Genomic DNA, 15,713 nt, shown 5'->3' with positions numbered 1-15,713 from the left:
TTTTCCTTCTAAATTTGTGTCATGGGAGAGGGTTAAGTTTGCTTGCTCTCAGTAGGGCGCTTTTCTTCTTGGCAGTCAGTGGGGCTTCAATGCAGCCAGGGTTGAAGGAGGATCTCTGGCTGCTTGGGCAGTGGTTGTGGGACACCTTGGCTTCATCCTTCCTTTGGCTGTGATTTGCACTGGTGCTTGTGCAGGCATTTTACAGTAACTGGCTTCAGTTCTTTCCTCTTGCCCCCAAAAACCGAGAATAAACCTGTTTAGCACCAATGTTTGGGCTCCCAAACAGAACTGTTCTCATTCTACGAGTGTCACAGACACATTTTATGAAAAATCCTTTTTCCAGGGTCTTTTCTCCTGTGAAGCTGGGAAGCTTCAGCTTCTCCATGTTTTGTTGCTTTGGAATGTGATTTGGAGAATTGTTACCCAGCATGTGAAATTGTTTTTACTTGATGAGCAATGACAGCCACCTGTGTTAAAGCTGTGAACAGTCACAAGATTTGTTATTCATTCCTTTGCTTTCCCTTCCAGCTTTTTGATGAATTCTTTCTCTCTATTTAGTATAGTTGTAGTGTAGTACTTTAATATAATATCCTCATATATCAGCCTTCTGAAACATGGAGTCAAGATTCTCATCTCTTCCCTCATCCTGGAATCCTCAAACACAGGTATACCCAAGTCTTTCAGGCTTGCTCAGTGAATGAGCAGCTGATTGAAGTACAAAAATACTGAGAAACCCCACAGTCCCTTCCTAGGAAGAAACATCTCCCCATCTAAACCTCACCTGTCTTTATCCAGTTACAGGGGAAACAGACATATATATATATATATATATATATATATATATATATATATATATATATATGTATGTATGTATGTCTGTAATAAAATAACTTCAGCTTTAAATGAAATCTCTGTATTTATCCTTTTCCTATGAAATTTTGGTTAGAAAGAAGTTTTATTTTACACAGTTACATTTAGTCAGGACATTAAATAACAGATGCTTTTAAGATGCCAAATACTGGAACTGCAGCAAATTCCTCCCTGACTGACATTCATGTGTGCCTGCTCTCAGGGAGGAATCAGAAGGTCCTGTCCAGAGGGTGAGAGCAGATGTATGCCCTCTTCTCCAGGATCTGCTTTGCAGCTTTTTTAATGGAATCATCCAGGTTTTCATCAGCATCTGTGGAGAAAGAGAGAAAAGTCAACTAAGGGACCACAAAGAGCTGTTGTAAATTTCTTTCAAGAAGTGTTTTTGAACACAAATGCAAGAGTGTGAGGGCCAGGAAGAAATTGAACATTTTCTTCTGAAAAAGACTGGTTATTACAGACTGAGCTTCAGAGACCCAATGCCCAGCTGGTCAGTACTTCCCAAAGAGTCCAAATCCCTCATTTCTATCAGCTACTTGTCAGAAGTATATACATGAAATGTAGATATTATATTCCTCAATAAGGAACGCTGGCCGTTGGCTTTAGCTATGAAGTGAAGAGACTCTTTTCAACAGGTTCCAGCTCTGCTGCTTGTTTCAATTAAAAGCGGAGCCAAACTCTTCTGTTGGTCACATCAAACTCACCTTTTTTTGATTACAGTCTGAAAGACAGAAGAGCGTAAGAACTATTTTATAGTACTTACATTTTTCTAATTGAGCCATGGCATAATTATTCTTGAAATAGGCTTCTGTGCAGAAGATATTTGTAAGAAGCACCTGGAAAAGGAGTAAAACTGAGTTTAAAAATAGTGAATGAATTTCATAACAAAAACCATGTAGTAAGAATACAGTAATTTAAACATCTCAAAGCTCTTTGATGATGGTGCCCTGAACCCCAGTCATGTGCAGTGCAGCCTCAGCTCTCCCTTTGAGGCCAGAGAACTGCCAAGGCTCAGGGCTGGGATGAGCCTTCGCCCAAAAGCTACTCCAAGACTGATTGGGAATCAATCCAGAGCAGGGCTCACACAAAGAGCAAAGTCTCAAGGCCAAAGCCAAACCTTCATCACGTTGGATTTGTTTTCACACTGATCTGGAGCAAATTTTTCTTGTGCTGCAACACCACTGTTACCATGAAACTTTACATGAGCTACTAAATAAGCACTGTCCTTTCCTGTCCTGAGCTGTGCTGCCCAAATACTGTTGTGCTTATGTGTTTTTATTAATGATTATATGGAAAGAGCTTGGGAAGAACTGCATGGTGTTAACAGATTTGAGAGAACGTGCAGAGTTGTGGTGAGGTTCTAAATGTCTGTGTATGTGTTAAAGAAGTATTTTAAACATGTTGAAAGTGTGCAGCTCAACAAGCAGAGCCCCTGAGAGGCTCCTGCACTCTGGCAGGTTTAGCCACGTTCTGCTGCACTTTTATGGGAGAGTTTGCTGTAATTCCCCAGAGATGCAGCCTGCCTGCTGCCAGGAGCACAGCCTGAGTGGGAATGGTTGGTGCTGAGGGACACTCACCTCGTGGTCATGGTTCCTGAGCCCGATGCTGATGGAGCGGCTGGCCCGGGAGATGGCTGCAGTCATTGCATACAAATTAATCACCACATCTGCCACTCTCTTCAGCACCAGCTGCTCATCCACTATTGTCTGGGAGAGAGAAAATCATTATCTGCTTGTGGTTTGTCAATTTAAAACTTTAACCAAATATCACTGTCCATACTTCATGTTTAGGTCCAGCTTTATTTCGCATAAACCGGTTCTAGCCTAGGTCAGAAATTATCATTGTTAGTTTTGGGTTTACTAAGCTGCACCTTTTAAATTCTACTTGTAAAATTGTAATATTGATGTATGCCTTAAACCACTTTGTTAAATGCCTGTAGCAGCAGGATTTGTGCTTACACAAGAAGAAAACAACCAATTCACTGAGGGTGCTGGTACTTTGGTTTTGGTTCTAACAATGTAACTTGCCCATTACACTGAGTACCTAATGTCAGTGTGTTTTCTCACACCCAGTGAGAAGGTGTCATGTGAAGGAAGTGCTGGTCCTGCCACACTCAGTCCCCTGCAGGTTCCAGTGGGGCCCTGAGGATAAACTATTCAGTAACAAAGACAACAGACAAAATAAATAGTTACCTTGCCAAACCTACTTAGCAGGCCCCTGACTGTAGTTCCAAAATAATAAACGTTTTCTTCAAGTTTCTTGGCATTCTCCTATAAAACAAAACACAAAATAGAACAATTTGAGTAGTCTTATAACAGAAAAGCAACATACCCCCACCCCCTTTAAAGAGGATACTGGATTTTCTCTTTTTTAACATTCATCCACCTTGCTGCTAAAAGCCAGACAGGCACATTTCTTTCTCTCAAAGATCCATTACAATTTTCTGGAGTTTACTCTCAGTAACTTTTAGTATAGGCTTATGATAACAAAAGTAACTAACAGAACGCCCCATGAAAAATATACCTTATCTTTTTCCTATTAACAGAACATTCATTTTTGGTCATAAAAACCTTTTCCTAAGTGATTAAGCAAGTATGTGTATGTGTAATTCACAGTCATTCTGACCTGAAACTCTGTTCCAATTAAACAGGAAAAACTCCTGTTTTGTAACTAACCTTATAACAAAGGGCAGCTATTAAAAACGCTTTCATATGGTGAAGGCTCAATTTATACAAATTATCCAAATGGATCTAAAACTGGATTTGGTATAAACACAGGCTTAGAGCAGCCTTCATCCTCCCTTGATACTTGGACAATAACTGTAACTTCTTACCCTGTCATGGTGCCAACATCTGCTTACCCTGAAAAATCTCACTGCCCCTAGGTATACATTTTGGTTTGCAAAACCAGGAGATGAAATTGTGGCAAGCAGCAAAGGGAACAAACACACAAGCAGAGAGGCCCTTACCTGGAGGCTGGGATGCACCACCCCACTGTCACCTACAAGCCCCAGATCCACCTTCCTGCCCAGGGTGTCCTGTAACCTGGTCAGGAACTCCCCCAGCGCCACTCCCACGTTTCCTTTCTTGATTGCTCTGAAATGTTGGGGAAAGAATGGCTGTTAAAAAAAATTCCAGGAGGTTCAGACACAACCAGTTGGAATTCCAAATACTTTAGCACCAAGTCCTGATCCACTGCTGTGAAGTCTGGAGAACAACTGTGGAGCCTTAAGAGTCATCAGCTGCTCTCCAAGACACCCACAAGGAATTCCAGAGACCAGTACTCAATATGCACAATGCAGCTGTTGTGTCAATACAACTTCATTCAGATACAAAATATTAATTACTGGTCTTGAAAGAAATAATTACAGCTTGTGTAAAAGTCCAAGATAAAATGCATTAAATGCTACAATTCCTAAATCTATGAACCATCCCATTAAAAACACAGAGTCCCTGTAACAGTGAACTTTTACAGACAATAAATAGAAATACTGCAGGTATTCCCTGCAGTTTGTCCTCTTATCTATAAAGTTATCTGATTCTGTTTAGTTTATTTTAAACTATTAAGAATAAATAAGAACATACTTAATTTTGTCAGTTAAGATCTTCCCTGCATGCTGCATCCCTGTCAGTGCAATGTACATTCTCAGGATTTCATTGGTGCCCTGGAAAAAGCAGAAGAGAAAGTGAGAAGGTGGGTAACCAGAGTTTACAATAGTGTTTTCCAAGCAGGTCTGTTGTGCCCCTGTGCTCTTCCCACTGCTCCAGTACCACATGATGACTCTCCCCACACATAAACTGCCGCCTTTTGCTTTATCTCAGTTTTAATTCTGATTTCATGGGGCATTGCAGAAGTTGAGCCCCTCATCATTAAACACACAAATATACCCCAATGTAAAAGAAAACAGACAAAATGCATTTTGATTAAAAATGCTCTGCACTGTTCCAGTGAAGGAATATTTGAATAGTTGTAGAACTGCTCAAAATGAGCTGAGTTAAAATCAAGTCTGACAGTGACTCTGATGTGCACATGATGGGTCACTGACAATCCAGCTTGGAAAGAGAACAAGCTTCAGAACCAACCTTTCTTTTAATTTAAATAGCCATCAATAAGTTAATTAAATGTCTAAGTTGATCTTTTATGAGTTTCTCTGCTTCTCTTGTGAGAAGCACACAAGAGGAAAGGTTACTGCTGTAACTCACACTGTGGTCAGTCTGTAAAAGCCATCATAGCTTATTTGATTATAGGGAACTACTATTGATATTCCAAAGAAAACAAGGTTAGTCCTGCAGTTTTACTGTTAGAGACTTTGCAGCTGAAGGAACAAGATCCTGGTCAATCAAACCTTCAGGTTTCTACTCCCCTTTATAGGAGGTGTGAACTGCAGTTTGCAGAAAAAGGGGATCCTGGTACTTGCCTCAAAGATGAGCAGGATCCTGGTGTCTCTGAGGTAGCGTTCATAAGGATAATCCTTCATGTAGCCAAGGCCTCCAAGGATCTGCAGAGCCTCACTCACACATGCCCAGGCACCTTCAGAGCTGAACACCTGCCATGGAACAGGGTTTGATCAGCAGAGAGTAGATAATAAATCAGCAATAAACACAGGATGCCCTGCTCTGGGGTTGTATCCACAGGACACTGCTGCAGCGTTTTCTGTGTGTTACACCGGTCCTGGAGCAGTATCCCTGTGGCTCAGGGGTTTGTCAAATTTAGTGATGCAATGCACAGGGCACTCTCCACATTCCAGGGACAGGGGCAGCCCCACACAGGGAGAGCAGCTGCAGCTGCTTGGCTGGAGCCCAGAGCAGGAGTTTTCTGCAGTGACCATGAGGGACACCCTGACAGCCACAGCCTGGATATTCCACAGGGTTTGTTGTGCCATCAGCTCCCTGGGAAAGCTGGCACAGCAACAGCTTGGCCAGGATGGCAGCTGGAGTGTGACTGAGTGTCCCAGTGCTCATGTGAGGCCTCCTCAGACGCCAGCTCAGCGGCTGTGACATTCTCAACCTGTTCCCTGCTGGTTTTATTTTGCACGAGTCTGAGCTTGTGGGGTACAGACAGAACAGTATCTGTCATTCCACCTGGCTGCAGTGCTTCTCTCCTCTAAATGCAGCCCTGAGTTCTCAGCCCTCTGCAGGCTGAACACTGAGCCTTTTCCCAGCCCTGGTTACCTTGACCATGGCAGCCTCGACGGAGCAGTCAGGGAAGCCTGGCCTGTCCATCATCCCTGCAGTCAGGTAAGCCATGCTCTCCATCACGTAGGCTTTCACAGCCATCAAACAAAACTTCTCCTGCCACACAGCAACAGGAGGAATCGTACAGAAATTCAGATGCAAAAGTCCACAATCAACCCTCAAACTTAAAAAGACCTGCAGTTCTTATATGTTTTACATCATCAAATTAATCAATCAATAAAAAGTACCACTTTGAAACAACAATAAATAAAAAATACTTTTATACATTTATCATTCTGGACATTTAAAAGATCAGTGTACAGAAGTCAGCACCAGGTTCACACAAATTTCTAGCAAATCCTTTAAACCAGTACAGCCAAAATACACCCAATGCAATCTATGTCCTGGCACTTCGCACAGAGATTTAGGTGTTTCATGTTTTGTTACCTGAATTAATCCAAACTGGCTGAGTTTCTTATTGAATTGTTTCCTGGTGCAAGCATACTCTGATGTCAGTTCTTCAAAGAAAGAAAAACAAGTCATTCTCAGAAGGGCTGTGACAGACCATTCCAGCAGCTGGTGTCCTTCCCTGGGCGGTGACATTCCAGTCTGTGCCCAGGAGCCCCCTGGCTGTTCCAGAAGCAGCACTTTGTGAAAATCACCCTCACACTGATGGTGTTGACCAAGTGTGGGACCAGCCTGTCAAAGGCTTTTGAACCAGAGGTATGAACCTGTACTCTTAAGAGAAGTGATCAGGTTTGGTGCTAATTGGTTAGAGAGACTTCTGTTACTGTTTTGGCTAATAATTGGCAGAAAGCAGTTTTAGCCCTAGTTACTGTGTGCAGCTTTGAGCCAGTTATTCAGGTGGGAGGTTCCAGGGGAGATTACACCTTCTAAAATCAATAGTACAGAGGTTTTTTTGTTGGGAATAACATTTTACCTCAGGGAAGTCCAACAGAGGCAATAACCTCCCACTCTATGAACTGAATCTACACTGTACAAAAGGAAAAAGACCTTTATTTCAAAACCTCTGCAAGCAGGCTTTTAATTTAATTTTTCAAAACCATATTTTCGTGTTTTAAAGATATCAAAGCCTGTTATGACAAGGTCAAGACTCCTGCTCCCACTCTGAATGTCTTGCATGATCTGCCTCAGGCAGAGCAGTTTCTGCTGGCACCCAGCCATGCAGAGCTCCCAATTCACCCACCTATCAACTTCTTAATCATTCCAGCAGATGCACTGCCCATGCTAAATCTTCCACTGTTGAGGATATTCATGGCAACCTGTGAAGAAACAGATGGGGTTTAGGCCACATTCTCCTTAGGTCACTGCTTCCTGCTTCTGTGTTCCCTGGATTTCACTCCTCACTGGGACACACTGCCAGTCCTGGAGAGTGCCCTCACATCAGCCACCACAGCTCTCAGCATCCCAAGGAAAATGCTTCAAAACTGGGCTTTTCCTGCCACCCATTACATCCAATTTTGTATCTGAAGTAGATGATCCGGTGACTTGGAAATAATCTCTAATTAGATGAAGGTAAAATGTAGATAAAAATGCATTTATCTGCAGCTGGTAAACAACATTCCAGCTGGACAGCACGGCTCCAGTTTATCAGATGAAGAAAACCACAGTATTTCTCCTTGCAGCTGACCTGTGATGGCTGCTCTCTGCCTCAGGTGGCTTTCAGCAACACATCACAGAAGGGATAAGAAAGGAGGTATAGAAATGAAATACAGACCAATAACGTAAAAAAAATAGATTTTGGAGTCTGGTGTCTGTAGTGTTGTTTCTCAACATGGGTGACTCATGTCAAAGCCTGTTAGGAAAGAAGTCACTGTCCTACATTTTAACTTGTCAGGAAGGCACCATAACAATCTTCTTTTAATCTCTACTACATTAAGGAAAATAATTTCTTTTAGCACTTAGGCCTGGACTTGCCTGCTACAGCAGGAATAAGAAATGGAGAAGGAGTAAGAGCAGGTTAGCAACTCCCCAGGTCACACTCTCAGAGAAAGGTAACACTGCAAGGCCACCTGTGGTTTTCTCTCCTGGGGTCCTGCCAGCATTTCCCTGTGCAACAGGGCAGCCCTGGAGAAGCACCTGACAGCCAGGGCACCTTGGAGCTGGGCATGCCTCCAGCACTCCCTGTGACATCCACACAGCCTGTGCCAGGGTGTCTCCCTTCCCACATTCTGCTCTGGAACCAGCAGAGGACATGTCCTCCATTCAGGGCAGAAGGGCAGCTGAAGTCACTCCCTCTTCTGAGGGGACACCACAACAAACAACCAAAAGCCCAACAAGAAGAGAAGAAACACAGAAATCTGAGATGATGGCACACTGTGCACTGTCCAGTGACACCAATTTACAGATCAATGGGGGAATCTCTCTTCCTGTACCCTAGAGTGTGGCAGTGCTCACACCACCCACAAGGAAACTTCAGCACGGGGGGAAACAGCCTCCTTCAGACTTCTATAAATCACCAGTAGTTATTCTCCACTGCTTACCTTAAATCCCCCTCCAACTTCTCCAATTACATTCTCTATAGGCACTTTGGTGTTTTCAAAATGTACTTCACAGGCTGAAACACAGAATTAACACTTGATCAAATATGACACAGAAATACTTAAAAGACATTCAGGAACTTAAGTCACTATTTGTAGCAGGAAATGAAGTCTTCCTAATGCATTGTTTATGACAGAATTATACATGCTTCGCCAAAGAAGTGAGAATTTGGGAAAAGGCTGTAGCTGACATCAGTTATTGATGTAAAATATTTAAAATATTATGAATATACACTGTGTAAACAGAGAACTACAGTTTGGTCTTTATTTCTAGTTCTAAGGAACTGACTGAACAGTCACCAAGATGGTGAAAAGATGCAATCATTACAAAGCTTAGAAGAGCTGAAGAACGTGGACTTCTAGATTAAACCTATTGGCCACTGAGACTCCTGAATAATTTCTTTCACTGCACAGTGAATGAACTCCACAAATTGGATTTCTTATTTCAGACCCTGCGTCAGGAAGGGCTCCTGGGAAAAGCCAGCTAAAGAAACATGAAACTTATACTGTAACATGGAATACGTATTGATTTGCCCCTGAATTCAGATGATCCAACCAAAATAAAACCTTAAACTATGAAAACAAGTTCTGCTAACAGTTTTAGGTGGCTCTTATTGTTGGAGCCTCGAATGCCCAGTTTATCCTCGGGTTTCCCATGGGTGACGCCCCCGAAGTCCCGCTCCACGATGAAAGCAGTGATTTTATCCTTCACCTGCCCGTCCTTGTCCACAATCTCTGTCCTGGCAAACACTGTGAAAATACTGGCCAGGCCACCATTGGAGATCCAGACCTGTTTTGAGAGAGGGAAGATGTGTAAGAAAGGTAAATGTGCTGATTTTGTGGGCACAGCCCTCCAGGGTTTTGTAACAGGCTGGGAAAAGAACAGAGTGCTGAAAAATTGCTGTTCCTTCCCTTCAGTTCTAATGAGGGTCTGCTCCCAGGGTGAGCACATTTCTGAGGAGAGCTGACCACATGTGCTCAGTTTAGAGCAACTTTAAAACCAGAATGTAGTATCAATATGCATTAAATTAAAATCCACAGTGCATTTCCACAAAAGCTGGTCCATCCTGCTGCTGCTGGCACCTGAGAGATACAGGGGCAATGCAGACTGGACAAACCCTGTGGCCAAAAATTAACTCTGATGAGAAATTCTCTGATCAGCCTCTCCCCCAGGGTGGGTCTCTTCACACCACAAATGGATCAACAACTACAGACCAAGTCTGCAACGCATCTAATACTGCTGAAACCAGGACATCTCTGATTTCTTCAAGACTGGCTTTTGTCACGGTTTCTTTTAACAGAAAGGTTCCAAGCAGACCTATTTCTAATTAAATATCAAGTTTTATTTTAAAATCTAGCCTGCAGAATGAAGAGATGTCAAATACAGGTTCAGGTTTCCTTTTACCTAAGCTGTCATGGAAGGGGCTGATTTACTAAGAAACCAACCCGCCCTGAAGCTGAACACACAAATGGCCAACAGAGAAAGAACCCAGGGTAGTTTTCCATTTTCCTTACCAGGAGTTTAATGCAGTAATTCTCTAACAATAATTTTCTATTCCCTTTGTGCCTAATCTTTTTGACAGGGTCATTCTCCTCTAGCTTGGAAACCTCCCAGTTCCAGACTGATGCAAAAGACAAGAACACTTCCTACATTTGTAAGAAACCCCTTTCCTGTTCCCAGTCTGTGAGTAGGTACCTTGGAGCCATTTAACAGGAAGTGTTTCCCATCTTCACTCAGGGTTGCCCTTGTCTGGATGGATACAGCATCACTCCCACTAGAAAACAAACAAGTTACGAATGTTTAAAGAAGTAAACATGCTTTAAAAAAACAAAACTGCATATTCCCCCTCTTCCTATTCTGTAAAAAGGAGGGGGTCTCAAATAGCAGTATATAAATTTTAGGTTTTAACTAACAAGCAAGCTCACTAGATTGAACAGTTCTAAAAGTTACCTGAGGGGACATTTCTTCTCATTACCATGTTATCAGGATTATAACCTGACCAGAATGTGTAGAATGCCACAAAAGCAACATTTTGGAGCTACACTTTGAGCTATGTGAACACACAATGAGCCTCTCACTTAAGTGACAACAAAAATTCTTCCTTTTAGTTTTGGTAGCTCCTTCAAAACAGGCTTTTATATTTTGAATAAGAACTGAAAGCATCCCAGAACAGTCACAGCACATTATTTCTGACGTAGCACAAAGCATCCTTTCAAGTAAATGAATTCCTGGGATGAGAACAAGAATCAAGGATTTCATGGACACTGCCAAAAGCAGCATGCTGGGGAAAGAGTAATTGGAGTGTTCCTTGAAATACCAAAACTAAGCCACAGATGTATATACTGAAGCCATGGGCCCCAGATAAAGAAGCCTGAAGGTATGAAGCAATGCAGCTAAGGCAGTGAGCCCCTGTGGGGCTGTGGGGCAGCAGCACCTGCCGGGCTTGGTGAGGCAGAAGGCAGCAATGTGCTCCCCCGAGGCCAGGCGGGGCAGGTACTTGGCCTTCTGCTCCTCGGTGCCAGCAATGAGGATCCCCTGCAGAAACAAGCACAGGAAACTTTGCAGCATCACCCTGTGGGAAAAGAGAGGGAGCTGACAAGCTCCAGCATGTTCAGAAAGCTTCATCTGCAAGTTTTATGGCATAGCAAGAGACAGTTTAATCAACAAGACTGTATTATTTGTCAGTCATTAAAATATTTTTTCATTAGCATTCTCTGCTCAATTCCACAAGGAATCTTCTCTTGCTATAACAAACTGAGTGTGGTTTCAAGCTTCTTTCTGCCATCCACCCAGCACTAAAAAGGTAAATACCTAAGGCTATATTCAAGTTCAAAACTGACACACTTTCTCTCAGATGAGTTATCTCCTCTAGGCCCCCCAACATGCAGCCCCAGCCAGCCAAAGTTCCTCTTTTCTGAATTCTTTCCTTCCTCATCACCTGAGCCCCCCTGATACTGCTTCAATTCTATTTATTCTAGGTACTTTAGACAAGTTTAGCCAATTTAAAAAAAAAAAACAACTTGGACTCATTCACCTAAGAACAATTATCCTAATAGTAACTTCCTTGTGTACTTCCTATGCAGCCTTTCTGTCTCACACTGAACCAGTGGCAGAGGCTGCTGCAGACACCAACAACCTGATTTATGCTTTGCCAGTAATTCTGATTTGCTCCCCCTAAGCCCCACATTTTTCACTTCACCTTTTCCATGCAATCTGTGCAGAAGCCCTGGCCCCAGAGCAGCAGCATTACCTTCAGCCCAATGGCCTGGTGAGCTGCCAGGGTCACTGCAATGGAGCCATCCAGGGAGCTGATTTCTCCCAGACGTGCATACATGGTGTTTGACAGGCCCAGCCCACCTGGAACAGGCACCAGGTTTTATTTCAGTACATTTTTTGTGCCACTTCCCCGCTCCCCCAAAAATCCATTTCAAGTACAGAAATACAGGAATGTAGCAGCTTTAACTGGAGAGGTACAAAAGTGGCACAAAATGCACCCCTAGATGTTCTTCTGTGGCATTTACTCACCATATTCCTCTGGAATCTGCATGCCAAAGAGACCCAGGTCCTTCAGTCCTTGTAAGGTTTCGGGTGGGATTTTTGCATCTTGATCGATTTTCTTCGAGTCCACTACAAATAGAGAATTTTTTCTCATTTAACACTGTGTTTCTCAGTGCCCAGAGCAGCTGGGAGGCTACAGGATTCCCCCACCAGGGCCACAGTCACTCATGACCCTTCTCATTCCCAGCTTCACAAGAATTTCTTCTTTCTAGCTTCAGCCTGACCATCCTGTTTGTCCTCACCACATATTCAGGAAAAAGACTTGCAAATGGGAAAAATACAGCATTTATTTCATTTTCTCAAACATTTCTACTGGTTCTGCATGCCAGCAGATTCCAAGACTGGAATAAGCAAAGTATTTTCAGGATTCTCTATCTGAACTAAGTCTAGGTCGTGAATACAAGAAAAAAAAAAGTACATAAATGAGGAAATTAGAAAATCTTGTTCTTAGGAGATTTTAGATTCTTGGGGGATTAAGAGAGCTGTTCTGTACCATGGCAGTGAAAACAAACAGGAATCATACTTTCTCCAGACTCCATAATTTGACCCTTTTATTCCTTCCCTAAACATCAGGCTGTTTACTCCATGAACCATGTTCCCCCCCACAGAGCAAAGAGTTAAAAAATGTAATTTGAATAAATCCTTTATTTACTGTCAGTGAGCAACACTACAATTTTACAGTTAAAATCACCTGGATCTTGCCAATTGTGATGTGTGACAATCACTGGCTTCTCCAAACTCCTACAGAGTTTGGAAAACCTCTGTCAATGGGAAGGCTGAGACAGTGCTGTTTAACTGCCCCAGAAATTGCTGTCTGTGCAAACCACTATTCTGCAATTGCTCTGGAATTGGCTTATCCAAGGCAGCACGAATGGAAGAACACCCTGCAATGCTCTCTGGAATGCAGACGGTAATAAGGCCTTTCCCAAATGGAATTATTACTCTAATACTGAAAAAACAGAAATGCTTTTGATTTTTCATAACTCCTCAACGAGCCAGCATTTCTGAGTATCTCTGCTGCATTTTGCCACGGTCAGTTTTAGCAGAGTAGGACAGCTATAAAGTTCTAGGAACTAGAACTAGGAAAAAAAAAATCACAATGTATGAAGTAGTTAGAAGCACAATTCAGCTGAGCTAAAACCAATTTCAAATCCTATCTTTATCCCAGAATTCTTTTACATCCTTGGTTTTTCCCCTGTTTTGGAGATTTAATTCTTCTGATCAGCACCCAAATACTTCCCAAAAAAGCCACAAATGGACATGCTACAGAATCAGCATCACTGTGTGAGCAGCAATAAATGCATAAACTAAATTAAATGTTTGAAACACCTTATGGAAACTGCTATAGTGAAATAATTTTGTAATCACTAAATCACTTGCATGGATAAAACCACAATAATATACCTTCTTCATTGAAGAACTTTTCAACAGGTCCCACAAACTGGTTGATTTCTGCCAGTTCTTCATTGCTAATTTCTGGGTAAGGAAAAACTTCTTCCTAAAATAGGAGAATAGGAGAATTATTTAATAATTTTTAATACACGAACCATGCAGTTAAAATAAAAATCATGGGAGATATGCCTTGCAAAGACTCTAAAACACTGTGCAAATTAAGAATTGTGGAAAATGTCCCGAAACAGAAATAGGGCTCCACAGGACCCAACTTTATTTCACATCAAAACCAGACCAGAGGGTGTTAACTGAACAACAGAAACATGAGGGAGAAATCAAGAGATCCTTTAAGAACCACGAGGATGCAAAAGTTCTTCATCACCCATGAGTTTTAACCCTATTCAGGGACTGATAAAAATGAGTTTGATGTTTCCAAAGCTCAGCCCATGAGCACTGTCCCTTGCGAACACCCAGCACATTTCACCTGCTAATGCCTCGAGGACAAAGGTGAGTGAGCCCCACCACTCCTTATCATCCCCAGGGTGTTCTGGCCATGAACTGGAAGCAGCACAGCCTGACAGGTTGGAATTGGTAAAAAATACAAACAAGGAACACAAGGAGTGGGAGGCTACGTGAGAAGAACACTTCTGATTTTTACTGCCTTTCCCCTTTTAAACAGAAGAATTTATCTCTGTCCACACAAATCTGTTCATGGTACTCTGAGCAATATATCAGCATCAAAAATTCAGGACCTGTGAAATGTTAGAGGTTTTCAGAAAGCTGCTGTGTTGAAACTTGAGAGAAGAAACACTCCAGACATATCTGTAGAGGGGTTTAACACAGTGGAGCCTGAGTGCTGCCTGTTTTAACACCTTATCTGACAAGCTCTGTTGAAACAGACTTTATTGCTCAACTTATTTCAGTGGATTTGAGTTATTCCTTCTTTCCGTTTACTTCACCCTGCAATCTCTGATAAATGCACACTCTAAGCCCTGCAGTAACAAACTCTGCTTAATACAGCGTTCCATCTCAGATTTTAACTTCTTTGTCCAGTGGCATCTCAAGGCACCACAAGAACACCAATCTTTCCTACCAAAACTGTAGGCAGAGATTTACAAGAAGCCTCCATCCTTGAAGAACAACCAGAGGACGAAGCCATCCAAGTTCAGCGGCATGCCCAGAGGGGGAGCACGGCGACAGGCAGCGCCCAGGGGACCCGCGGGGCTGGCAGGCACAGGGGCTCTCGGCGTTGTTTGGGTCACTCTGAGCCCCATCGCCTGTTCTGTGTGCAAAGGCTCCCTTCAGTTACCCGGCTGCAGCTGAGGGGCACACAGAGCCAGGGCAGGGAGCTCCGCAGGGCTGGACCCGGGGGCTGCGGGGCAGCCGGGCCGGGCCGGGCCCTGCCGAGGGCTCACAGCAACGCCCGCAGCCCGGGCTGGGATGAGCAGCTGGGAAAGGCCCTGGCGCTGCTGCGGACGAGCCCCCGGTGCGTGCCAGCCCCGCTGTCCGCCGGTGAAAGGGCAGCGACCCCCGGGCGCGGCCGGCCCCCACCGCCCCCCGCGGACCCACCTTGCGCAGCGTGCCGAGGAACAGCTCCTTGGCGAAGGCGCGGCGGGGCGCGGCCGTGCGCAGGCCGCGGGGCCGGCCCGGGGCTGGGGCTGGGGCTGGGGCCGGGGCCGGGGCCGGGCGGAGCGCAGGGCCCGCAGCAGCAGCAGCACCGCGCTCATGGCCGCGCTCGGCGCTCCGCTGACGGCACCGCCGAGCACCCGGCCCCGCCGGGGCGGGGCACGGCCCGCAGCCCCACAGCCCCGCGGCCTCACCGCCTCACGGGGCGGCGCTTCGCTCGCAGGAGCCGCGGGGATGTGCTCCATCTGGGTGACCTGCGGCGGGCACGGCCCCACAGCCCCGCGGCGCTTCGCTCGCAGGGCCCGCAGTAACGCCGCTCACGGCTTCCTCACGGCTTCCTCACGGCTTCCTCACGGCTTCCCTGGTGCCCTCCCCTCCCCGGCCCGGCAGCTCTTGCCCGAGCCGCACGGTCCCGCCGAGAAGCAGCTCTTGGTGCAGCCTTTGAATCGCCCTCATGAAGCGAAAGCAGCGGCGCAGGCCAGCCCGCGAGCAGCACCGCAGGCAGGGATCGCTGCTTCCCCTCCTGGAGCTGCG

At 44.5% G+C, this 15,713-nt stretch overlaps 1 protein-coding gene across 1 annotated transcript; it reads right to left on the bottom strand.

Moving 5' to 3' along the window:
• Window positions 1–936: 936 nt before the first annotated feature.
• LOC135307667 (complex I assembly factor ACAD9, mitochondrial-like) lies at window positions 937–13,655 on the bottom strand. The gene is made up of 17 exons (XM_064432065.1): window positions 13,566–13,655; window positions 12,129–12,230; window positions 11,854–11,960; window positions 11,038–11,138; window positions 10,299–10,377; window positions 9,212–9,392; window positions 8,546–8,619; window positions 7,249–7,324; window positions 6,489–6,559; window positions 6,039–6,158; window positions 5,285–5,413; window positions 4,452–4,531; window positions 3,836–3,962; window positions 3,060–3,137; window positions 2,445–2,573; window positions 1,631–1,703; window positions 937–1,180 (listed from the first exon to the last, which is right to left on the bottom strand). The coding sequence occupies exons 2-17, from the start codon at window positions 12,148–12,150 to the stop codon at window positions 1,080–1,082; spliced, it is 1,548 nt and encodes a 515-aa protein (XP_064288135.1). The 5' UTR covers window positions 12,151–12,230; window positions 13,566–13,655; the 3' UTR covers window positions 937–1,079.
• Window positions 13,656–15,713: the final 2,058 nt, after the last annotated feature.

This window comes from Passer domesticus, chromosome 9, assembly GCF_036417665.1.
Source record: "Passer domesticus isolate bPasDom1 chromosome 9, bPasDom1.hap1, whole genome shotgun sequence".
Taxonomy (NCBI): domain Eukaryota; kingdom Metazoa; phylum Chordata; class Aves; order Passeriformes; family Passeridae; genus Passer; species Passer domesticus.
This window is presented reverse-complemented; position numbering and strand designations above follow the sequence as displayed.